Source organism: Solea solea, chromosome 20 (genome assembly GCF_958295425.1).
Source record: "Solea solea chromosome 20, fSolSol10.1, whole genome shotgun sequence".
NCBI classification, from domain to species: Eukaryota; Metazoa; Chordata; class Actinopteri; order Pleuronectiformes; family Soleidae; genus Solea; species Solea solea.
In genome coordinates this window covers 18,554,630-18,581,237 of record NC_081153.1, presented here as the reverse complement: position 1 = coordinate 18,581,237, position 26,608 = coordinate 18,554,630, and the positions used below count along the sequence as shown (strand labels likewise).

The following is a 26,608-nucleotide window of genomic DNA, read 5'->3' as shown; positions in this document are numbered from 1 at the left end:
CACTTACTCTTGTTCCTGGAATCTTTCATAAATACCAGCACCGGTTCAAAAAAAGTCCCTGTTCATCGCCACCAACATCTTTATTATCATTATTACTATTTTTAATAGCATTATTGCATATTATATTATATTCTATTTTCACATCAATCCAAGCAGATGCATTTAAAACTGAATTTCTGCAAAGATTTTTGTTGACACGCACTAACTGTATGTGTTCTATAGAGGAGCAGCGCCATCTGCAGCCCATGAGTGGTTATTACACCTGTCCGTGTGTGTGTGTGTGTGTGTGTGTGTGTGTGCGGGTATTACTAATGTTGTGGGGATCTAAAACTGTTTACAGTCACATTGGGGTCTTCCTTGTGGGGACAAAAATCAAGTCCCCACAACGTACATGACTACATTTTAAGGTGAAGATATGTTTTAAGGTTAGGTTGAGGTTATGGTTAGGGTAAGGTTAGGGTACGGGTTAGGATTAGGCCAGTAGTAATTGTGGTTAGGTTTAGAGTAAGTCTCCAGGAAATGAATGTAAGTCAATGCAATGTCCCCTCAAGTCATGAATGTCCAACATGTGCGTGTGTGTGTGAGTGTGTATAAACTTTTACATCTCCATCATGTGAAAATCGTCTTCTTAGAAAACACCTGGACTGCTACTGCTTCCTGTCTCTTCAGTCACATCATCCTCTCATCCTTTCATCATCTCCTTCTTCTTCTTCTATGGGGTTTAATGGCAACTCGCATCCACAATGTGCCATTGTTGTGGCAAAAAGACAGCCATCTTTTCGAAGTATAGGACACTCCTATACCACCTAGTTGGCCTGTCTCCTTAGTCTCATCCTCTCATATGCTTGGTTTATCTTCTTCTTCTTGATGGTGCATTAGTGCCATCTTGTGGAGTTAGAAAACTCCTACACTAACCAGTCTGCCACACTCCTTCCTGTTTCTTCATGATGTAGAAGAACAAGGTTGCATTAGTGCTTCTGTCTCCTCAGTCTCATCTTCTTAGTTTGATGTGATATTTGTTGAATATTCTGTGTTTTCAGTAGTTTTTTCCTTTGATTAAATCAAATACAGGCTGATGGAAATATACCTAATATTGTATGTTTCTTTAAAGAGACAGTTCAGGGTGTCAGTTCCCGCCCAGCTCGGCTTGGCTCGTTTTTTTTCTTTTCTTTTCCATCAGTGATAGTACCTGGTACCTAGTGTGGGTTTTTTTTTAGTACCTGCTCTGACGAGGTTCAACTGAGCCGATACTGAAATGTGACGTCAACAGAATGGTCAGAGAGTCACCTGATTGGTCAGAGAGTGTCGTCACAGGAAGAGTCATGAGCGCAACGTCTGACACAAATCAAACCGAACAATGCCGAACTGTAGATAAGTTAAATAGACTTAAAAACTATGGATACATGCCTTAATCTCCAACATTTAGCAAGGACATCTCTAAAATCACTATATTTAACAGAGGAGTCTGGTGTGTTTAGTGACAGCTATGCCGAAAGCGGCGATTGTGAGACGAATCACAACCCGTTCAGCCGTATTTCAGTTCAGTGACTATGTCAGATGGAGTCTGTGCTCCGGTCATGCAGGAAGTACTTCTTAATGTTCTTTTTAATGAACTGATTCTAATGATTCAGCTACACCGTTACACTCAGTTACACTAATTTGTGTGTTTGTGTCATGTATAAAACCACGTCACAACAGCTACGACGGACACATTGAGGAGGAAAAATTTTATATGCTGAGCTGCTGAGAGCTGATGTATCAGCTTTTTTCAGAGAAGTAGTTTAGTTCTATGGGTGATGGACCAGGTAAAATGGATGATGTGGAGAGGAGCACTCAGAAGATGGCCTTAAAGCAAAGTGCTGATTCATGTGGAATTACATCTCTGCTTCATGACACGGCATCGTGCTATCAATACTTCATAATAAAAAATGTGACCAGTTACATACTGCATCCCTTCATCATTGTTTTCACTCAAACTAGCATTTTCATATCTTTCCCACTGATGCATCATGAATCTGTTCTGTTGTCTGCTGCACATCACAGTCACGTGTTTGCAGACAGGTAAGCGAAAAGTCCATCAGTGAATTGCGGCTCTGAGTCTTATAGACTGCTCATGTGAGTGTGCAGACTCATCCTGACTTGGCTTATTGACAACACGGAGGTGTAGCTGCCTCTCACTCAGATAAAAACAAGACTCTGAAGACTTTGCTGTGCTGTCACATCTACTGAGGTTGGAGTAAATTGCAGTGAAAACATGCAGTTGAATACAGTCGTGATAAAACTACTCAGCATTACTCAGCAGTACCCTGTGTTATTATATCACTTGTAAATACTTTTATGTTGTGTTAATCATTCAATTTGGTTTTTAAATTTTTATGAATGCACTATAGTATAATATACTCATCCTGTATTCTGTATGTGGATTCTTAATCTTTAAATTAACCAGTAACCAAAAGGGTAAGTGAAGTAAAAAGGATAGTATTCTTCTCCAAAGTGGTGTAGTAGAGAAATTAGAGTATGACACAAAAGGGAAAAAGCTGTTAGATATTAGTGTAATTTCTAAACCCAAAGGTTTCATCCAAACCTGTAAAAATACTTTAAACATCCTTTTACTGACATTTTCTTTGCAGAAAACAAGAGGAACTCGGACTGTGCAGTGCTGCAGTTCCCTGACCTCACTCAACAGTCTTCACTTTTATTCGTTAATCTCCTCATGGCATTCGTGCTCGGGCCCTAATGAGTGTTTTTTTTTTATTACAGTTGGTTTTTGTGCTAACACCTTTACGGCACCTGTCTCAGAATGTAGATGTGTGATATAACAACACACGACCTCAGTGACTCAGTCTTCCACGTTTGTTTTCGTATATTCTTCACACAGTATGTTGTTCCCTGGCAGGTTCAGAGGATTTTCCCCTTCAGCAGATGCTGAAACACCAAACAACAGAACAGAGGCCACATGTACAGGACAGTTGACACCTGTGTCTCTAATGGTTCTGAAGCAGCTCAGCACGCAACTGTCAGCATGTTCTGGTTGAGAATAAATTCACCTGCTGGGTAATCCAGGCAACCTGAGCATTAGTCGGTGACTCATGACGCACACGGCCCGGTGCAGTTAAGCCACAGGTCGACTCAGTGGAGCTGGACTCTGATTGCTGGAAGATCACCTGCCTGCGTTGTGCCATCACACAGGAAAGACCCCGACTTCTGTCATTACTCACACACACAGGCTCTGTCGCCTAAGATAAGATAAGATGTACCTTATTGATCTCCCGTAGACGGATTCCAATTGACACAGCAGAACAAAGGGGAGCAGCAACAAGAGATAAACCAGAATATAAAGAAGAAAATGTCAACAAAAATGTAGAATAAATAAGAATAATATAGAATAGAATTACTGTAAACAATAAAAAAACAACAATATACACTCAATGGCCACTTTATAAGGTACACATGTTCAACTACTTTATTTTTTATCATTTTAATAAAGCATTCAGTTGAAGGCACAGTGTGTGAGAATTTGTGAAATCAGTGTTACTGTAGTGTGACATCTCATTTTCCTGTGTCAGGGAACTTTGTTTGGGTAGTACAAACTGGACCTTTAAGAGAATCTGCTGAAGTTTGACTTTGACCAGTGCATGGTCTGCTGAGTTACTGGGAATTTCACACACAATCATCTCCAGGGTTCGCAGAAAACGGTTGGAAGACGGGGTTAAATATCCAGTGAGTGACAGCATTCTCTCGATGATTAAAGCCTGAGGGATGACGCACAGCACCTTGAAGAAGATGAGTTACAGCAGCAGAGGCCACTTAATACCTAATAAAGTGGCCAATGAGCGTGTAACAACATAAAAAAGTGACCATGGTGCATGTTTTTGAATGCAGTGTGTGCAAAAACAGTCCTTTGATGAATGGTTTCATTTGTGTGTGCAGTGAATAATGCATGCTTCACATTCTGTGTAATTCTCATGATGGCATCTTAGCTCACCTCAGAACCTGTTGACCACACTCTTCAGCAGGTTCATAGCAGCACAAGGTTACCTCTGTCTGGTTAGGTAACAGATAATCAGTGAGAGGACAGTGATGGCCCTTGACTGCGAGGCTCTGTGGTGTCTCCTTCCAACACTGGCTTAGTTAATGGCAGAGCCCGTGTAGAGCCATGGGCCAGCTGATTTAGAGGACGGCTCTGCAGTTCAAAGCCTCTTGGCATTAGAGCTGGCCTCAGTGTGTGTGTGTGTGTGTGTGTGTGTGTGTGTGTGCAAAGTTGGTGATTGCTCTTCAGTGGACAGCCAGTCACATCAATGTTATGCAAAGCTATTAGTCAGGGGTTGCAGAGGTGGCTCCATACAGTACTCAGGGACTGTCCCTCAGGGTCAAACTCACTGATGAGCTATAACGTCTGTAAAGGGTGAATAACAATGTTTGTCTGCTGGTTAAAGGGCAACTACAGTGACACTGCACTAGTGCAGATGCTATGGCCTTTTCTCACTATTTCTCATTGTTACCTCACCTAACTATTCTCCTTCCATTGTGTTGGAAAAATGTTTAATTCAAGTAATTGATGTGCATTTAATTCATGTTTTCCATTTTCATTCTATTATTTAAATGTTTATACATAGAATGCAATGTGCTGATGGTGCAGGTGCTGTGTCATTTTCTCAGTATTTCAAGCATCAGTGTTTCTTGTTGTAACCTTAGATTTGCACCAAACCAGGCCTCATTATTATTTCAAAATCTGCAAGCTCACTTTTTGTAAATGTGTTGTTTTATATGGATTTCACTTAGGTTGGGATCATGGGTGTCTTGATGTACTATTGTGTTAAATAAACTATTTGAAATTTTTTTATTTATTTTTTTCCTCAGGGTGACTGGTTTGCACCAAGGAACTCAGGTGCATGTCAGTGTTTTTATCTCTTATGCCATGCCCAACACAAATGTGTGCAAACATGCTAATCAAAATTTTATCAAGCTCATTTATTGCATGCATTGTCTGTGTTGAATTCAAACAGCCGCTTGTCATGCACACACTTCACAAACGTCATTGTGCAGCCGCATTCAAGCTTACAATTTCTCCTTTATACAATAATAAATAATATGTCAACATTATGAGACATTTATTTTGCCATTATTTTGACATTAATGTTTAACAAACATTTAAAACCTGTCTTTTATGTTTGCTTTTTGAATGTAATGAATGATTGGGCATTCTCTCCACCGGTGTGGCAGGGAGTTTGCTGACTCAACTGCAGGAGAGGCCTCTCGCTCAGTGTACTTGATAAGGCCATTGAGAAAAAGCTCCCAGGAGCACTGGCTGAATTAGCTCTGTGGCTTTGACTGCCACTAATCATCTTAGGCAAAGCATGGCTCTCAATGTGCCTGCATGGGAACACCTGTACCATAAGCTGTCTCATCATCATGCAATACTCAGAATTAAATATGCTTAGTATTATGTTGTCAGTGCAGCAGAACATTTTAACTGGAGTTCGTGCAAAGCAAGTGCAGTTTTAAAGAAGAGTTTAAAAGTCAGTTTTTACCCATCTTTATTATTAAATCAATGCAAATAATTAGTCTGCTAATTAGCATTATGGAAAACGATGGTTAGAAACAGCACTGAAGTATTAGGATAAATCTGCATCATCTGAAAGACTGTGATATTTTGGAAAATGCTGTTGTAATCAGAGTTCAACCAAATATGAAACATTATACAAATAACAGATGTACTCTAGACCTCCCTAGGCACAAATCAATGGATAAATTTACTTATTTTGTATCAAAATACTTCAATGTCATGTATATATGACATTTGTGTACATATATACACATATACACATATACACAGTTTTGTGTACAACTTGACAGGGTCAGTTCATCATGTCATGATTATTGGCTTCTAAGTAATTATTGTATTGGATGGTGATAGGATGTTACATACTTACCTGATTTTGTGTACTGTACTGTGATGAAACAGACCATTAGTGTAGTCAGATCATGTTTGCCGATTCATTGTGGGCTTCATCTGTTACTGAACACCAAGAAAGTAAATCAACAGTTCCTTGAGTCAGATTATTTTTTATTATTTTGAAAATTAGTTACATGGTGTGGCTTCTGTCTTTTGCAGTTTATTTTTGATACATTTATTATTTGGGTATTTGGTATTTTATTTTAAAATATATTATTTTTGATATATTTTTGCCTGATTCCACTTCAATCCAGCATATAATATATGAACGTGAACACATTCATCGAATAAAGCGCATACAGACAACGCGGCTTCCCATTGGCCCGCCGCTCTACCACGTGACGAGCAGCCTTGACGTCATTGCCTGTGAGAGGCTGGTGGTGGAGCAGAGCGGAGTGAAGCTGCTTGGGAACAAACCTGCTGGAGTTTGAAGTGAAAGCAGCCGGCGAACTCTTGCTCCTGTGCGGTTCTTGCTACCTGTTAAACCCGCTCTCTTCAAACTGTCCAACCGTCCGCCCCGGTGACGCGAGCCCATGGACTACTAAAGACACTTTTAACAACAACTTTACAGCGAGGTAAGTTGTCGCTACGGTGCCTGTTACTCTGCTCCCTCCCTAGTAGTTTGTCCGCTTCCTGTTAGTTTTTGTTTTTTTGTCTCGCAGGTGAGTTGGGTTCACAGGTTGGAGCTGCTGAAATGTAATATGTCCGGGTGAAACTACGGGAAACACTGTGTTTAAACAACATTCTCCTCCACGACTTTGCCGTACGGCGACTCTAAGTAGATGATGCTAGTAACGGATAAAGCTTTACCCACGTTTGTTGTCCAGTTCTTCTGGTTGAACCTCCAGAGGAGCTGTTTTATCCATAAAGATCTAGACTGGTTCGTATATTGATACAGTTTTTGCTATTCACATTAATGTCATTCTTCTCAGGATAAATAACGTGACCTTTTCCATTCATGTGTTAACACAGGCATCATTAATTCAGTTGTACGTTTGTCACACGTTTGTCATATTCATCATATCATCCTGATTACTCACCATTCCAGATAACTACAATTACCCTGGAATTACAACTGGTCACATATCCTTATGTTCACCTTCGCAAACTACCAAATACAGATAAACCAAACTGGAGATGAAATGACAAACCCAATGAACGAAGGCAGAAATCTGCTACTAAATTATGACAGTTTGAAGTATTGAAAAACAACACACACTGTCCTTAATTCCAGTTAGTAGTAGTCAAAATTCCACTTCAACATAAATTCAATTGCCCTGGAATTATAACTGGTCTTTAAGGTATTTGAAATGACAAACCTCATGAAATAAGAAAATCTCCCTCTAAATTATGACTATCCATAATTCCATTGTGAGGTTTACTCAACATTTTAGTTAAAGATATCCTAAATTCCAATGGAAATTATGACTCTTCAGAATGAAGTTGTAGATATAAATGGGTATATTTGTAATGATTTCTCATTTATAATCATGGATATCCGAATGGTTCATTTTGACGGGTTTAAAATCAATTGTGAATATCTGTAATATGTATCTAGACTAGCTATTAAATATTATAACATTGTGTTTACTTGATAACAGGAAACGAAATTGCAGTCTTGAGGCAGAGTATCTCAGTGGATTTGAGCATCCACTATCAAACATTTTCATAACATTGTTTGACATTGTTTTGCTCTATATACTAAATTGTCTTTTTTTTAAGCCTATATTGGTTTGACCATGCTGGTTTCAGGTTTTGACCAGGCAAGCAGCTTAAGTATAGCTGAGGATTAAAGAGACTGAAGATGAGATCGCTGCTTCTCAAAGTTATCTGCACAAATTGCATATTTACTCTTTTTGGCTGGTGGCTTGTGGTAATTGAAAGCCATTGTGGTTTGATGTGGGAAGTAAACAAGTGTAGAAGAGGTGATGAGAGAGGGTGATGGTGTTAAAAAGGCACAAGTGGACACAGATGGAGAAAATAAATGTAAATAGTGGTGAGGAGCTGTGGTTCTCAGGCCCCTGACGAAAATCTCATATCAAAACTGTTCAGTCACAGAGGAAACAGAAGTAGTAATGACACACAGACGATGTAAAAACATGGTGTCTGTGAATCTCTGTGGCTTTCAAATATGTTTTTAGCAACTTTCTAAATCAAACCAGCCAATAGAACACAGGAAGGAAAGTTTAAAGACCTGTGTAGGTGCTGACACAAGGGTGGAGTCAGGATAATAGCCGCCTTGGTGTCAAAACCCTCCCTGCAAACATTTCAAGATGCTAAATGCTTACAAATGTTAGTGCTAAATTTGAACAGATGATCTATTTTTGATGATGTGGGTGTCTTGCGGTTTCAGTCTGGGCCACACTGGCTATACTGGCTACATCCTCTGTAGTTAGGCTTGTCTGGGTTGCAGTCAACTCTCTTCTGCATTGAGTTAGACTTCTCTTCATTCTCACTGGTCAAAAAACATGTTTAATCCTGGCTTGAAATGGGGCTTTCATCAGTGGGAATGTGTTTAATCGGCATTTACTCCCAGTTCAGATAAGACATGCAGGTTTTTATCTGCTTTGGCTTCGATCAGCATCATTGGGTGAACAAGCTAATTAGAGCTGGACAATTAATTGATTTAATGAGTCACTGCGATTTCTGTAGACTTCTGTAGTTTATGTTGATACAGCACTGCAGCCCATCTTAATGCTTTTCCTCAGAGAGACTTAACACAATGGCAGCAAACAAGTGAAGAGTTTGTTCCCACAAAATGCTCATAGGTTTGGTTGCACTTTAACCCCAAGGGGAGATTCATGTTCAAAATGTAATTATTGAAACAAATGCAGACATTTGTATGAAGTTTTTTTTAAGAATGTAAAATTGTAAATCGGGTGTGGTACATCTTTATTTTTTAGGTCATAATTCCCAAACATTAACAGCACGGGGGCTGGTCAAACACTGGTGTTTATCGTCTTGTTTTAGCAACTTCATATCCTGGGTATGTTTGCTAATTTCAGTGTGAATGAGGCTTAAGAGGAAGAAGGCAGGGAAGGTGCTTTTTACTTATTTATTGAATATTAATACATTTGTTTACAGATGAGAGCAAAACTGAGCTCCAGATTCAGCTGAAGGAGGGAGGGGGAGCTTCAGAGATTCAGATTGAGACGGAAATACAAACGGTTTCTCGCCCGTCACACAGATAATATTTTGGACTGTATACCACATTTCAGTGGTAGATGAGTGAGAGTTGTTCAGTCATGGGACAGATTGACATTTCCATCTCTGCTGCATTTGCCTGGCTGTTTCAGGGAAATACACATTTAGATATCCACAGTAAAGCAAACAGAATCCTCCCTGTGTAATCAGTGACACTGTGCTGCATGTGTGTGTGTCCAGAGTAGACCCAAGTGTGTTGTGTAGCTCTGCCTGCCGTCGTGCAGTTGATGATACGTTTCTTTGACAGTTTTTATCTTGTTCTCATTCACTGCCTCATAATGGCCTCTCTGTCATGAGCTTGTGGTTTTCTGCAGTGCTTTGATGCATGCAGCACTCTTGGCTGACAATGCCAGCTCATGTGTGCTGCATTATGATTAACTTGCTGCCTCAGGTCTGTCAAAGAAATGATAGTTGGGATTTTTAGTCATCACTTTTACCAAAAATCATGCTTGAACAAATTTCTAATGACCCATAATTCGCTTAGACAAAATTTTAATCCCCTTTTACAGATCTTCTGATTTGATTCTGATTCACAATGTATGATAACATTATTTGATATCAATTAATTTAAAAAATTTAAATTCTTTATTAAATGTAATATGACTGCACACTGCAACTTTACAGTACATACGTAGGTGATAATTCAAACTCAAACCTTAAAAACATGTTTGAATTCCAAATACACAGTCTAGAAGTGCATCAGATTGAAGTAATTACTAAGTCATCCGGCAGAGGGCACTGTAAATGATCTGTGGGCTCAGAGCTTAGCTATAAGCTTCAACAGCTCACAGTCATGTGAGACTTGACTATGCAAGTCTTGCAACAAATGATTATTTTAAATGTTTTAACCATGGGGTTAAAATATTTTCTTAATTAATCATTTAGTTCACCTAATTGTCAGCTGTTATATACTGACTTTGACACAAACCCTCAAGAATGTTATAGTCAGATCAGCAGTTGTTGTTTGGCAGCTGTGATTTGGTAAGACCATGTGAACAAACCTGTATTGGTAACTGTTTGTTAAGAATAGAATGCTTTGTTTACACTTTTAGGTGCTACTAATCTAAATTGCTGCAGTATGTGAGGCAGCACAGTACTGTAAACTATCTGATGTCATGACCTCTGCCTGAGGAAAGGATTTTGACTTCGTCTTTCATTCTGAAGAACTAGCTGGTGTGGATGAATTTAAACAATTCATTGAAAAAGATGTCGGCAGATAAAGAAACCATGCTTGGATGAATTTCTAATGACCTGTAATTCGCTCAAACAAACAATGTATCCCCCCCAATAGTGATCTTCTGATTTAACTCCGGTTCATAATGTCCGTTTAAATTATTTGTTATCAATTCATTTAAAAATATTTATGTCTGCATTAAAAATTGACCCCAAAGTTGTTACATAAATGCTCCTTTTATTTAATATGACTGAACACTGCAATTTTACAGTACATACACAGTCTAGAAGTGCATCAGACAGAAGTAATTACATAGTTATCCAGCAGAGGGCACTGTGAATGCAGCTTGGACGATATTTTGTGACTGAGCACTGAATTTAAAGTGTCTTCTGATGTTCATCTTTTCATTCAATTGAAGCTAGACGTAATTAATTTTTTGAAATTGGCTAACTGACATCTTCTTTTAGTTTCACCATATTTATGCTTTTATAATGCTTTTGAAAAGCTTAAATAATTGAAAATGGTTATAACCTTCTTGACTGCCGAGTGATGGTGTTTGAAAGCAACATCTGAAAGCCTGCAGCAGACGATGTTAATTTTCTCAGAGCAAGAGTTGTCCAGCAGCTTTGACCTTACACTAAATAAAACAGAAGATAGAGTTTCAGCCAGATATTCAAGGAGCCGCTTAAGCACGCTACACTGAACAGCGCTGATAATGATACTTGTAATGTGAGCTCTGCTGCTCCCAAAGCTATGCCGCTCAGCCGCAGTGGTTGACGGTGGTCGTCACGTGTTGGCTGATCAGACATGTGATCACAAATGGGCTGTAGCTGCAAGACGAACAGAAGGGGAACAGAAGTAATGTAGTGTGACTGGATATGGATGAGAGCTGCAGGTCATTAGTTTTTTAGAAATTGTAAAACATCTGAGCCAAAATGGCACAGATGAGAAAAGAAGTAGTTTGTCATTCATACAGACCAGATTTGATGTGACTCACTGTGAGTCACATACTGTGATATTTAACTTAGCTTTGTGCCTCTGTTGCCTGTCTTTACAGAAGTGTTCTGTTGCAAAGTTTGACTTGGTTGACACAGCAATGTAACTCTGAGGTGAGTGTGTGAGGTAAAAAACGAAGCAGATACATTTAGCCAGATATTGCATTTGCGACTGGAACGAATATTGGGTTGTTTTTGTGATTAATTATGCTGCCCTGAAATTGACTTCTAAATGAAGTGCCAACTATTTTGATAATGAACATTTTAATAATTTTAATTTTTTTCTGAGTATCTTTTGTGGATAAAATGATTATTTTAGGACGTCATCATTTTGAGGCTTCTGAAACACCACTCAGCTAAGTTGATTATGAAAATAACTAATTTGTTTTAGCGTTTTCTTAACTAGTGTTTGTCGAAAGTTAGCTCCACCGATTTTGATCTTTTGAAATGAAGATGAAAGGTTTCCTTTGACAGTTGCACTACTCAGGTCTGATGATACACCAAATGTCAGACCAGTTTTTCATTTGCATCAAAATAAAGTGACTGTGAGCACAAACCTGATTTAAGGATGTTAAATAAATGTATAGCAGTGTTGCAGGACTCCCAGCTGCTTAAATGCAGCCTGGTGTTCCCCTGTCGTTTTGAAACATGAGCTGCCCCATCCCTGCGATCCCTCTGACATTCACAAGTCCTGTGTCACAAACCTAAAATAGATGTTTTCAAAGTATACCTTTCATTTACTAACAGTGTGGTTTGTATCACATTGATATGCAGTATCAACCTGTTAGTTATTGTTGAGAGGTTTTAATTACTGCAAACATTCATCAAGAGTCTTGTTGTCACCTAATGGCCACTAAAATAGGTACACATGACACTGAATGAAGTGGTAAGAGCAGCACCCTGTTTGGTCTTCTGTTGCTATAGCCGGCCTGCCTCAAGGTTTAGTAACTTGAGGTTATTTGAGTTACTGTTGCCTTTTATATAATTTCCTCCTTTGTCTTTTGACATCAGTGAGAGGCTGATGACTGTATGTTATCAACCTGCCAAGTGACATGAATTCAGATGCTCAAAATCTCACTTTTTGCATTATAACTAATTTGAACCTACTTATAACCAGAAAATGCAACTATGGTTTTTGTGACAATATAAACGAAAACAGGTTGTGGTTAATTACATGGTTAATTATGTCATAATGAAACTAGAGGTTTTCCTTTTAAAGACCCAAGAACAACATATAAATAAATTAAATCATGTACAAAAATACAAAAAATTAATGATGTAACTATAACTGTAGTAATAATTCATACACAGAGAGCACAGAGAGAGGTAAACATACTCGGTACAGAGAAGGAAGTTACTGATATATTTCTTAGATAGTAGAGAGAAGAAGGAGGGTGATGACAGGCATTGAAATCCTCAACGTCATGCCTCTGTGTGGTGTTGCTTCAAATCAAAACCACATTTTACTTTGACTTGAGCTGCAGTCTCTTGGTGGTTACAGTTGTCATTTTAATATCGCAGCTTAAAAGAAACATCATTATTTTACCTGCAGGTGAAATATCACATTACAGATGCCTGTTAGGTGAAGGGTGACTGACCCCAGCTCTGCAGACTGTTGACAGATGGATTATATTGCATTATGAATGTTTCATTCATAACCTCACTGTCTTTGATAGAGGCTCGTTTTCAGCCATTGCGGCTCTCTGCGGGCCTCAGGCCAGCTCTCTGTTACTCTCTGCTCTGGGATTACTGTGGGATTCCAGGGTTAAGATTTACCTGCAGGATATAAATGGAGACTCCTGCATGTTACATAAGCAGGCAACAAGATGTACTGGGATGAACGGCATGTGAAGGGCTTTTGATTCACGAGCAAGCATGGACAGACTGTTGCACTGCAGACTTTTGTTGGTATAGATGTATATCGACTGCAATGGGACCATGTCTTCTACTCTTCTTCCGTTTTCCATAGTTGTAAACTGTGAAAATGGCCGAACACCTTCTTGTCAAATTTTTCTTTCATTTTACCAAATAATTAATCCAGAATGATTCAGATTTAAGATAACAAGAGGACTCTTCCTCAGGCTGGTCATTTTTCCAAATAAAACTAGTGAACATTTATTAATTCCTGTTTCTGAGTTGCTGATAATTTTTGTAGATTGAATATATTTGGTTTCGGAGCCATTGGTTGGACTAATACAACACATACCAGTGAAAATCATGAGATTTAACGAGAAAATGAATAACTGCTGATTTGATACTTGCTTATTAGAAATGGGCATTTCAAAAAATGCTATTCAAATAGTTTTAATTGGATTGCGATTATAGATGCAGCCTCGAGATGCATTCAAGAAACTTTGTGGTAATACATGCACCACAAATTAGGTTGTCATTGGAGAAGAAAGAAATTTTTTTTAGTGTTTTTTATCATAATCATGAACAGATTATTAATCTGTTGTCAAGTCACCCATAACAATCACAAGTGGTGGTTGTGTCACCTGCAACCAGGCGCCTATTGCATAATACCTACCTGCTGTCAATCACACTGGTGTCCAATCATGTGCTTTGAATCTCTTATCTATTTCCCTCTAGGTGGAGACATGATTTACTAAGGAAGACCCAAAAAAACAACAACAAAACAGAAATAGGATAATTTTTCCATGTACTTCAATTCAAACAGGATTCTTTTTAAACTAGTGGAATCGCCCCCGATGGGATATATGTATATATAGTATTATTATTATTATTTTTAAAATACAGTGTATGCTCAAAGTAGTTGGATTAGTGCATTTATCTTTGATTGCGTACTACATAATTATGTTTGACTAAAATAGAAAGATTTTTCATGTAATGCTGTCAGTTGTTGGATGAGGATTTGCCTCCAGCAGCTTTTCTCTTGGTGGCTTTAGGGTTTAAGCCTGTCTCAGAGCCTAACAGGTTGAATACGTGATAATTATGTGTGTACTGCCATTAGGTGTCATTAGAAGCTGAAAGTGACCGTGTGTTCTTGTTAATACCCGACCATCAGGCTGAGGTCATTGCCATTATATCAAGCCTGCTGTGTTCTCAGACGCGCTCAGGAGGTTTAACCAGTGTTCACTTTGCTTGTCCTGACCTCATGCGATGGTCGTGGTAGAAACTTGACCACGTGAGCTGTGCACTTGTCAAAGCCGTGATTATGTAACAATGTCATCACAGGTCTGCCAGCAGCAGCAGGTAAGAGTCTTAGTGGTTAATTGTGGACTGTGATCTCAGGAGAGACAGAAATAACCAGGTTCTTAAGGTGACTGTTGAGAAGGGATGCTCAGTCGAGTTCTGTCTTTGCTTCTTTTAAAACACACACACTGACTTTTACCCCAAATTGCAAAGGCTGCAATTGAATCATTGCATTTCTGATTGTTCTGTGTCCTGTGCCAGTATAAAAAATGCAGTATATACATGACAGAATCATGAAGTTGTCATCCTTGCATTAGAGTATAGAAGTAAATATGTAGATGTTATGTCATAAGGTAATGCTCTATCAGTTTTAATTGTAATGATTTAAAAAAAGTTATATTGCAATTCAAATTGCAATCAAAATATTTAGTTTAAAAAAAGGTTTAAAAAAACCTTGACATCAGAGCACTGAATAATATTGCTTTAGTGTTTTACTTTTGTAAAAAATAGAAACATACTGTATACACACATACTATATATAGCACAGCAGAAGTTTTAGTGTTTGCTGAAATTGAATTTCACATAATATTATTTAAAATAATTAAAGCATGCTGTAAAGGGGGCCACACTTAAATGTATCCATAGCATAAATATAATCAGTATTTAAATGGTTTAAAACACATTAGTTTCAAGTTGCTGTTTTCTTAATGTATTAATATACATTCATGTAAAACTCATGTGGACATCAGTAAGTAGAGACTGGTGTATAAACAGATGCTGAATAAAACTGTTCTAAAAAGGATCATTTAGTTGTAAACCTTGGTCTTGTTGATTGAGTAATCTGTGATTAATGAAGATGTGATTACCTTAATCTTAATCCATTTAAGTAAAAGGTGAGCTGAGTGAGATATTGAATCAATGTAATATTTAATGATCGCATAAGAAACTCATACATTCCCCAGATTTTTTTAATTTCAACCATGAAAGTGAATGTTTTGTAAACTAAGAATCTAGCTCAACTTTGCTGCTTGATTTTGATTTATATTGATCGATTGAAACTCAACTTTTTTTAAGATTGTATTTATTTTTTATGTATCCTTTATTTAGCCAGGAAGGTCTCATTGAGATACAAGATGTGTTCTTCCAGGGAGTCTCGTTTCAATTCGACTATCAGTAATAGCTAAGCAGTGTTGACCTTTGGTTTGTTTCCTGTTTTTTTTTAAGTTGATGTGACAGGCTTAACATTTAATCAGTGTCTATCAGATCACTGACACATTAAGAGCAATTCATTAATCTTTTTGGGTTGATTCCATCAGTGTAACATCTTAAGACATTAACTGTCACAGGACAACATGTTGATTATAAACATTACACTGTTTTTCTTGCAGTTACTTGTTAAAGCCTACATTATATGCTAAATATGACTATGAAAATTCTTGGTCATTTATTAACAGAAATGCCAAACAGTCCTGGTTGATAGTGTTTTAAATATTAAACTCCTGCCTAAATACAGCCTGTAACTCGTGCTGTTTTGTTATTTCGTCAAGCCATTGAGACCAACACTAATTAACCTTGTCTTTCTCATTCAGAGTAATGTAGCGAGGGAAGGCCTTTAGTCTCCTCTGTTTCTCCACATTAACATGGAAACATTGTGTGTGATTAGAGCTGCAGCTAAAAGCAATTAAACGAGATGACACTGTGTTCACAGCAAGTATTTTTACACTCCACTGTGACACCGATGCGATACGTAAAGTGATGTTTTCTTCCCTACGAGTTGTGACAAAGAGGTATATGTATGGTCAGTTGTCATGACAACATAGCCCCAACAACCATGGATGTGGTCCACTATCCATTAAGTACTTCAACGTGCGATTGCAGAGTATGTGACAGACAAAGAATGAATTAAGAATGAAATGAATGGCGGTGGCCAGGATGATGTGGCTGGTTGATTAGATTTGTGTGTGTGAATGCTCACACAGTGGTAAGATGATGATGATGGTGGTGGTGGTGTTGTTGTTGTTGTTTCATAGATCCCACGCTGCTTTTGTCAAGGCAAGACAGGCAAAAGCTTTTGGTGAATAAAGCCTGGCGCAGTGAGGATGAGTTGTTGAGTGCAGCCTGTTTTAAACTTTAGTGTGCAGAACAAAAGCAGACCATAAAACAAAGATAGAGCAATCGTGCAAATAAAGGTTTTTAATGTTGTTTTTTCAACATTTTGTGACCAGGTGGGCAATTTTTTTTAAAAGGTAACTTTTAACAGGTTTTTCCTAATGTAATATCCGAAGTTGGAGCCAGATAATATGCACTTAATAGAAGACAAAAGGCAGAAAGCTTTCACAAATGCAGTGCAGTTTTTCTGATGCAGCAAGAAGACACTGCATTTTTGTGTCTTGGTGTCAGTGAAAAGACACATTTCCAAAGTGGATTAAAGTCCATAGTGATATGTTATGATAGAAACAGAATCAGAATGGCTTTTGTCATCTAGGCCATTTACTGTGTTGGTGGGACTAAAACTGGGACTTTTAAACACACACATTGGTCTGACTGAAGTGGAAGTTCATTAGAAATTAAAATGCACATATAATAGTCTTTGTTTCCATCACCCTCTCCTCGTCTGTGCCTGTAAATGTTTTCCTGAACTTGTCAGTGTAGCAGCACTTATTATGAATGTTACATTAATTTTTTATTGCCAGGAAAAGCACACTTACCCACTTACCAGGGAAGTACTGTGCATATGATGGCTTTCTCAGTAAGCCGTGATCAAACAGCTTAATGACTGGATGAATGGGATGGATTGCTGTCTTAGCAAGTGTTTTTTTTTGTTTAAAGGAGGAAAAAAAGAGTATTCTTTTTTAACTCTTCAAATATTGGCAGGAAATACAAATCTTTACGTCCCTTCCTGTCTGGAACGTGCTTCCGTAATTTGCTTTGGCCTGACCTGACATTGCTGATTTTATCTGTCGTTATCCACAGCTAAGCTTGGAACAGTTTCTCTCTTGTCTTCAGCCTGGAGAGCTCGGCAGCAGCTAGCAGCCTGACAAGAGAAAGTGTTAAGCACATTAGCTGCAGGGTGAGACGATGAGCTGTGTCCTCTGTTGAGGAAAAACTCCCCCGTTGTCCCTCTTGTTTTAGAAGTTTGTGAATTTTCTGGAACACACCATTTCTGATCATCTCGACTTTTATTATGAAACATTCCTTTTTTTTTTTTTTACATTAAACCTGAAACTGTCTCCACTGTTAATATGAAGGATGTGGATTGTGTGTGTCGAGGCGTTCCGTGTTCCTGCAGCTGCAGCAGAGATGCACGCACAGCTGAAAATGGCATGTGCTGGGGTTATCTGCAATATGTTTCGCAAGTGTAGGTGTGGTTGTACATTTGTGGTAGTTTTGCACCCTGAGAACATTTGGTGGTCTCGTGCTGCATGTGCATGGTGAGCATTTATCAACCTGCTTTTGATTCATCTCGCACACTGTCGTAGTTTTTTCTGATTACTGTGATTTGCATTTATTTTTTTAAACAGAAACAGACAAAATGACAACAAGATATATAGATTCAGGTTAGCTAGGACTGTGTTTCCCAAACTTTATATATGTGGAGCCACTTTTTAAAGATGATGGGTGTCGTGACCTAATAGGAAATGTGTGCATGAACATTTCTGACTAACACCTAATATCATTTTTGAATAGGTAAACTAGCCATTTCCAGGAGATATGTTTATGATAAATGAATCACCACTGTATTCATATGTAAATGTGTAAAAATGTGTTAAAAATCCTTCACGACTCAGTCTCTGAGAATGACAAATTCTCAGTCTTGAGGATGCACCAATTTAGCAACAGCACGAAATCAACAAATAGCTTTTACTGTGTGAGTCCTTGTTTTGTTTCAAAAATACATATTTTTTTTTACATGTAGGGTGTGGTAATCCTACAGAAATCCTTTCCCATCATTTCTGACAACAAAATAGCTCAATCGTGGCATCTTATGAACAGAAATAACATCAGAAGAAAAGTTATTTTTATGAACAACAGTACCTGTTACTAATTTCATGACATCGACATGTTTACCGTGTGTCTGGACTTTTACTTTCATTGCCACAGCTTTGTGCTTCCTCCCTCTAAAAGATCTCTTAACAACCTTTTTCCTTCTCCCCTCTTTTCTTTTCTTTTTTTTTGCCCCTGCAGCAGTCGAAAGCACCGCCGCACCTTCGCCCGCACGTCAGCCACAGCCTCAACAGAAGCAGCGACCATGGGCAAACAGAACAGCAAGCTCCGTCCTGACGTCATGCAGGACCTGGTGGAGAACACGGACTTCACCGAGCCCGAGATCACCGAGTGGTACAAGGGCTTCTTGAGGGACTGCCCCAGCGGTGCGCTGTCCATGGAGGAGTTCAAGAAAATCTATGCCAACTTTTTCCCCTACGGAGACGCCTCCAAGTTCGCGGAACACGTCTTCCGCACGTTTGACGCCAACGGCGACGGGACTATAGACTTCAGGGAGTTCATTATTGCTCTGAGCGTGACCTCGCGCGGTCGACTGGACCAGAAGCTGAAGTGGGCGTTCAGTATGTATGACCTGGACGGCAACGGATACATAAGCAGAGCAGAGATGCTGGAGATTGTAACGGTGGGTGTGTGCTCTGTTGCTTTCTGCTCTCTCATCTTTTCAGTCTTTCTGCTGTTCTGGTTTTTCTGTGATCATCGCACACCATCCGGTTCCCTGGTCTTTTGCTCAACCATCCACACCAGCTGCTGTGACATATATCAATATGCCTCTATCCTCCAAACCCTTTGACTGCCCACAGCATGAAAATCAGCTGCTGTGTAATTTAAGACAGCAGCAGTAAAGACCTCTCATATCCAGGGACGTCCACAAATAAGACACAGCTCCGGTGTGTTTCTTTAGGGAAGGGGTCTTTTTCTGATTCTTACTCTGATTCCAAATAACATGGGTCGCCGGCATCGTCTCCTCAGCACCTCTAATGTCTCACACAGTGCCATAAATGTGTATAAAAATGGATGTAGTCATCCAGTTTCCTCCAGGAAATAAGAATATATACATCACAACATGTCACCGGGCACCACACCTTAGTGCAAACATGTCTCTGACTTCTGTCCAAACATTTTAGCTGCACATATTTATTTGTAATCATTAAATTGATATTTTTGTGACATTTATTCCCTTAAATTGTTAAATATTACTGTCAAGTGAACCACAAAGTAAGATGGGCATAAGTGTGTGTCCCCTCAAAAACATGCTGCTTCTACTTTATAGATATTGACCACCAGATTAAAATGATTAGTGAGTAATTTGATAGTTCTATAATAATCATTCTTTCATTTGCTGGTTTGTCCTTCACTAAAGTAAGAGGAGCTGCTAGATTAAGTGCTTAAGAGGTTCCTGTTTGCTAATCAGTCCTTTGTCATCTTCAAACAACAATCCTGTAACTAACTAACTAGTTCATGAGTGTTGATGAATGCCTGCTGCCTTGCATGTGTGATGCAGATTAAAAGCAGCTGCTCTGGTTCATGTTTACTGTGTTGACTCTTGAGTGTGGAAAGTGTGATCAGGCTCTGTGCTCGCAGTGTTAGTCACACAGATCATAGGAGTGACAGGAGTGAATATGTATCAGTGACAGGAGTGGAAATGAGAGTTTGTTGTCACTGGGTTTGAAATAACAGCAGCAACAGTGTTTTTTAGATGCAGACATTTCTACTCCGCTGACATAGACCCACAATATTAACAACAAATATTTAAAGTACTGTGCTTTAGACTTTCACACTTCCTCTTTGTTACTGTGCAGTGTCATCAGGCAGCAGAGACACACATTGAGAGTGATTATCCATCTCACTTCCTCCTCACTTGATAGAATGATTGTGTATGCGTATACATACATCATTTTTCTCATTCCTCTGCCTCTGTTCCTGTCGGTTTCAGGCCATTTACAAGATGGTTTCCTCTGTGATGAAGATGCCCGAGGACGAGGCCACACCTGAGAAGCGCACAGATAAGATTTTCAGGCAGATGGACACAAATCGAGATGGTAAGACTTTCCTTGAGGTGTACACTGTGTAAGAATTAGTGACACATAATATTTATTATGTAATAAAGTAATAAGTGAAGGAACCCCCGGTCACCTGTCCTATTACCAAGCTCTTCAGGGATCTGTGGTGGCCTTTGCGTAACAAAAAGGATTTTATTCTTCCTTTGCATAATAAGCTTCAACACGTGAAATGCACTTTTACCTGGTTTGTCCATTCAGGCTACTGTAGAAGCATGGTAGTGGCACAAGATGGCGTCCTTCATAAAGCAAGTCCCTTGCCTAAAATACATATTAAAGCCTTATTCTAAGGCTATGAAAACCCTTAAGGCAACTACAAAATGTATACAAATATGTTTAGGGGTAATATCGATTACTAAATTAATCGACAACTATTTTGATAATCAATTAATCGGTTTGAAGCTTTTTTCATAATTAAAAGAAGATTTCCGATTGTTTAAGCTTCTTAAATGTGAGTATTTTATTAATTTCTTTGCTCTGGATAACAAAGAAATCATTAAAAGTTAATCATTTTGGTTTGTGGACAAACCAGACATTTGAGAACATCATCGTTCTCAGGTTTGATGAACACCGATCAACATTTTTTTAAGGTTTTCTGATATTTTATGGACCAAACGATTAATCGAGAAAATAATCGACAGATTAATCGATTATGAAAATAATCGTTAGTTGCAGCTCTAGGTATTAAGTACCGATTCTGCCAATAAATCCTCCTAAATGTTACACACTGTCGCTGCACTGCTGGATGGAGGAACATATCTACTGTTATTTTTCAATGTAAACAAATCTGTGTTGCATCGTCAAATGAGTTCACACAATGCTGACTAAGTCGATCAGCTTCACGCGACTGAAGTGAATTCGACTGCTAAAAAAACCCAGATGTTCAGAAGTCTGATGGGATAAATGCTGTGCTGCTGCTGTATACACACGCACACGCTCCCTCACTCATGCAACTGTACATGAAGACCAAACTGAGGCAGAATACAATACAGAACTCACTTTAAACAATTTTTTGATCATGTTAATCATGTTCCTCTCTCTCTTCCTCCCTCTCAGGTAAGCTGTCACTAGAGGAGTTTGTTGAAGGAGCGAAGAGCGACCCCTCCATTGTGCGACTGCTTCAGTGTGACCCCAGCAGTGCTGGGCAGTAAGAAGCTGGACTTTTCCCTTTTACAATGATTAATTCAACAAAAGTTCAAAATCTCTCCCAGTCGACCCACCTGAGATTATTGACACATGAGCTATAGGGGCACATGCACATACACACACACACACACACAAATGCAGCAGTACATACGAGCAATACCAACTACCATGCACTTGTAACGCACACATTGTACATGCGCCGCTATGCCAGGTCAAAAGCAGCAGAAAACGTGGGTCACCTACGGTACACAAATAACTCGAGGGACTGAAATCCCATCACGGACTTGAATCACGGACGCTGAATCAGGGCTGTGTTGTCTCTGTTGGAGAAGACAAACGGTGAGGATAATCCCACAGATTCACGAGGAACACTGAGCCGAATCCAACTTTGCCATTTTATTCTTGTCATTTCTTTTTATTTGTTATTTTTGGAAGCGTTCTTCCTGATTTTAAATGCTCTGGGTTTTTCTCTCCCCTCTCTCTGTGTCCGACACAAAGTATTAAGATCGAACTCCATGTTAACACTGAATGAAATGAAGAACATGAGACGGGGACTGTACTGTGTTTGCAGCTCACATTATGACCAAGTCTGGCTAGGAGACCTGGAAACGTGTAGTTTTTAATCAAAACATCAAAGGGATGAACAACAACGACGACGACTTCTTTTTAAATGTATGTCTTTGGAGAAATGTTACTAACAACCAAAACTCACTCAAATTTCCAAATGAAGGGCAAACTTCTGACCACAGATGATGTCATCTGTTCTTTGAAAGTGACTTTTTATGCCAAGTTTTATGTCCACGGACGACATTTTCTCACACGCACACACTTCACTGATCAAAACTTGACATTTGCATAAAAACTGAGCTGTGATGATCTTTTTTTCTCCTCAAAATATGGTTAAACAAGTATATAAGCAAAATCAAAGAAGTTAGATGTTCTAAGAATACATAGTATATGTATTTGTATATTCTTCTACTGTGTGGTTACACTGTGGCTGAGATTCACTGATAAAAGAAACGGTGAACGACGGATAAATTATTGGAATATGATGATTAACGTTTTATTTTTCTTTGACTTGACGAATACGATATGAAAAAAAGTTGTACAGTATACTCATTCATATTTATGCTAGAATGTTTGATTTGGTTTTTGTTTTTTTAAATGAGAGGAACACACATTGTGCTATGGATTAAACATCTTCTCTCGCTCTATCTCACTGTGGATTTACGATTTCCCAGGAAACTGGTAAAGATTTGCAGTCACTCTCTATATCCTGCGTGTTCACTAGGGAAGTTACTCCGTCTCACCAGATTTGGAAAAACAGATTATATAATCAAAACACTTTTCAACTTGTCAGATTTTCAATGTCTCATTTTCACATTTATATTCCAATCTTCTTTTTATTCTTTTTAATATAGAATGTTCTTTATAGTCGGCATGCTCATTTCCAACAAACCAGTTGTACATTTTGAATAATTTGTGGTTAAAAAAATATCAAATACATCATCTGGGATATGAACGATAATCCACTTTACTTTGTGTATCTGGATGTTTAATGTGTCTTTCAAATTTTACCACATTGAATATATGCAATTTTAAAAATGCCGGAAAATAAAAGTGAAAGTGAGATATTAAAATTCAATTCAGACGGGGGGTGGTTGGCCACTCGACACGGAGGTCAACGGTTCAGATGCCGGTTCAACCGAGAACCTTTTCAGTGTGTAGTTTGCATGTTTGCGTGCATGTTTTTCATTAACCCAGAATGAGCCTTTTACATTTATGAGGCGCCACGTCAAGTCTATGGAGTTTTTACAGTAGCCCACAATGGACAAACTTAACATCTTTTGAGTTTTTGATGCTAACTGAAGGCTACATACTATAGTTTCTCTAACACGGTTTGAAGTGAAGAGGGAGGCGAGGAATATTCAGCTGCAACATGACACTCCACCAATATGTGGCAAACTTTCACAAACAACCTTCTTTTTTAATTGGCATTTACAGTTTTTATAATATCTAATCCAGTCATTTGGACCAGTATCAGTTCATCCCGCAGCGTCTAAACAGTCTAATGATGTTTAAAGTGCAGCGGAAATGTCTGAAAATCCCGTTTTTGTCCACAAACGTGACACAAGTCATCTTCTTCGTACATCGTTAGAAACGTCCACATCCACCAAGCCCGTCATTTACCCATCAGTTTTGGACAGTCACGTGTTCACAGGTAGATAAACACATACGTCAAGATACTGTGGGTTTCTGCACATTTCATGTAGGTGATGAGGGACTCCAGTCCCAACTTTCACTTCACTAGCATCTTGTGGTCAAGTGCCAAATACAGATGAATCAATGAAAGGAGGAAAAAAAAAAAGCACAGTATTATTATTATCCCTGTATACACTGTACAGTTGTTACTACCTGTTGAACAAAAACAAGGACTTTGTCACTGTATCATTTTTGTAGATTTTGTATTGTTACATTGCATCATGTGTTCTGTGTAGGACGTCCATTTTGTTATTCAAATAAAGGCAAAGTGGGAAAATGGCTGATTGTCTTTCTAATATATAAGCGTAACGCTTCATCTAGGTATAATTAGTCCACAGTTACCACATTTGTGTTATAACTCCAGATATGGACATAGAGGATAGTCCCCAGATAATTAAATCTAAATTTAGTTGGATTTTGATATAAATTCATCAATTTGGCCCTTATAAAGTCAAATTTCCATTGTTTTTCTTCAAAACATAAGTGTCAGACTAGAACCTTTTGGACATTATTTTACAAATACACCTTAGAAAGGTGCATGTTGACTAAGAAACATATTCATATAACAATTTAATGTAAGATACTGTATAAACCAAACCAAGAAACACTGCTCATCCTTGAGCTCTTTATAATGGCAGCATTGTTAATATTTTAAATATTCTGATCTCTAAGTTGACCGTAGGTGTAAGTGTGAGAGTGAATGACTGACCCTCATGTGGAGGGTAAAGTTGTAGACAATGAATGAATGAATGAATATAAGAATATAAATTATTTAGAATCTGAAATGAAAAGTCAGTAGGTCTTTCTAATTTGGTTGCTTTTTCATTAATTGCTATTGTATCTAGCTGGGTTGTTTGACTTTTGACTTGTCTTTTTAGTTAAAATTAAAGTTTGTTGTTGATATTTTGTCTGCTAAGTCAAAGAGAAAGTTGTTATTGTTGCTGTTTTGACCCTAGTTTCTATTGAGCCACTCCATCACCAGGTGTGAATGTTCATTGGCTACAGGGGCGTGGCCAACACAGCTGTAACCAACCAGCTCCTAATCAGGTGTTCTTTTAAAAAGCAGCATTCATTTTGAAGCGGCAGCTTCAGCGGCAGACTCTTCGGGCGAAGACTCAGGAAGACAAAGACAAAAGAGTCTACACAGGAGTCAAGACTCAGGAAGACAAAGACAAAAGAGTCTACACAGGAGTCAAGACTCAGGAAGACAAAGACAAAAGAGTCTACACAGGAGTCAAGACTCTTGAAGACAAAGACAAAAGAGTCTACACAGGAGTCAAGACTCAGGAAGACAAAGACAGAAGAGTCTACACAGGAGTCAAGACTCAGGAAGACAAAGACAAAAGAGTCTACACAGGAGTCAAGACTCAGGAAGACAAAGACAAAAGAGTCTACACAGGAGTCAAGACTCAGGAAGACAAAGACAAAAGAGTCTACACAGGAGTCAAGACTCAGGAAGACAAAGACAAAAGAGTCTACACAGGAGTCAAGACTCAGGAAGACAAAGACAAAAGAGTCTACACAGGAGTCAAGACTCAGAAAGACAAAGACAAAAGAGTCTACACAGGAGTCAAGACTCAAGAAGACAAAGACAAAAGAGTCTACACAGGAGTCAAGACTCTTGAAGACAAAGACAAAAGAGTCTACACAGGAGTCAAGACTCAAGAAGACAAAGACAAAAGAGTCTACACAGGAGTCAAGACTCAGGAAGACAAAGACAGAAGAGTCTACACAGGAGTCAAGACTCAGGAAGACAAAGACAAAAGAGTCTACACAGGAGTCAAGACTCAGGAAGACAAAGACAAAAGAGTCTACACAGGAGTCAAGACTCAGGAAGACAAAGACAAAAGAGTCTACACAGGAGTCAAGACTCTGGAAGACAAAGACAGAAGAGTCTACACAGGAGTCAAGACTCAGGAAGACAAAGACAGAAGAGTCTACACAGGAGTCAAGACTCTGGAAGACAAAGACAAAAGAGTCTACACAGGAGTCAAGACTCAGGAAGACAAAGACAGAAGAGTCTACACAGGAGTCAAGACTCAGGAAGACAAAGACAGAAGAGTCTACACAGGAGTCTAACAAGGAGGCTAATGAGGTACCTGTCTGCAACTGTTTCCTACCTTCCACATATGAGCACTTTTTTCATTCCTGTTCATGTTTCTTCTCGTAGGTATTACAAACCTCACACTCACTCACAGCACCACCGTAATCTGTCGTCACTTATCTATCCCACCCGCTCCACACACATCCAACACCTTGTCGCAGGGGGCCTGTGGAAGGGCCAGTTACCCACAAGACTGAGTTCATCTCTGGCTTTGCTACAGAGCAAACATTGGCTCCCTCTCTCCCTCCTCTCTGTCCTCAACTGTTCTATCAGCACTTCCTTCAGCTGACTCCTTCTCCCTCATGCATCCCAACTCTGCCACTGACACCTTCCTCCCTACTCTGTCCTCCCTCTCTTGACTCCCTCTGTCCTCTGTAAGTCTTCCCCAGCCCCGTGGCTCTGCAGCCAAACCATCTTTCTATCAGAGTAAAAATCAATCCTCTTTCTCTAACCCCAAAAACATTTCTCGATCTTCATTAAACTCCTTGACACCCCCCCCCCCCCACTCCCCCTCCTCCCTTCTACCAATCCACTTTGTCAACTACTGTCAAC

The 26,608-nt window shown here is 38.9% G+C and overlaps 1 protein-coding gene across 1 annotated transcript; it reads left to right on the top strand.

The window, feature by feature from the left end:
* Positions 1–6,319: 6,319 nt before the first annotated feature.
* On the top strand, positions 6,320–24,231 carry LOC131447036 (neurocalcin-delta B). Its single transcript, XM_058618496.1, has 4 exons — positions 6,320–6,531; positions 18,668–19,109; positions 20,421–20,526; positions 21,601–24,231. The coding sequence occupies exons 2-4, from the start codon at positions 18,732–18,734 to the stop codon at positions 21,693–21,695; spliced, it is 579 nt and encodes a 192-aa protein (XP_058474479.1). The 5' UTR covers positions 6,320–6,531; positions 18,668–18,731; the 3' UTR covers positions 21,696–24,231.
* The last annotated feature ends 2,377 nt before the right edge of the window (positions 24,232–26,608 follow it).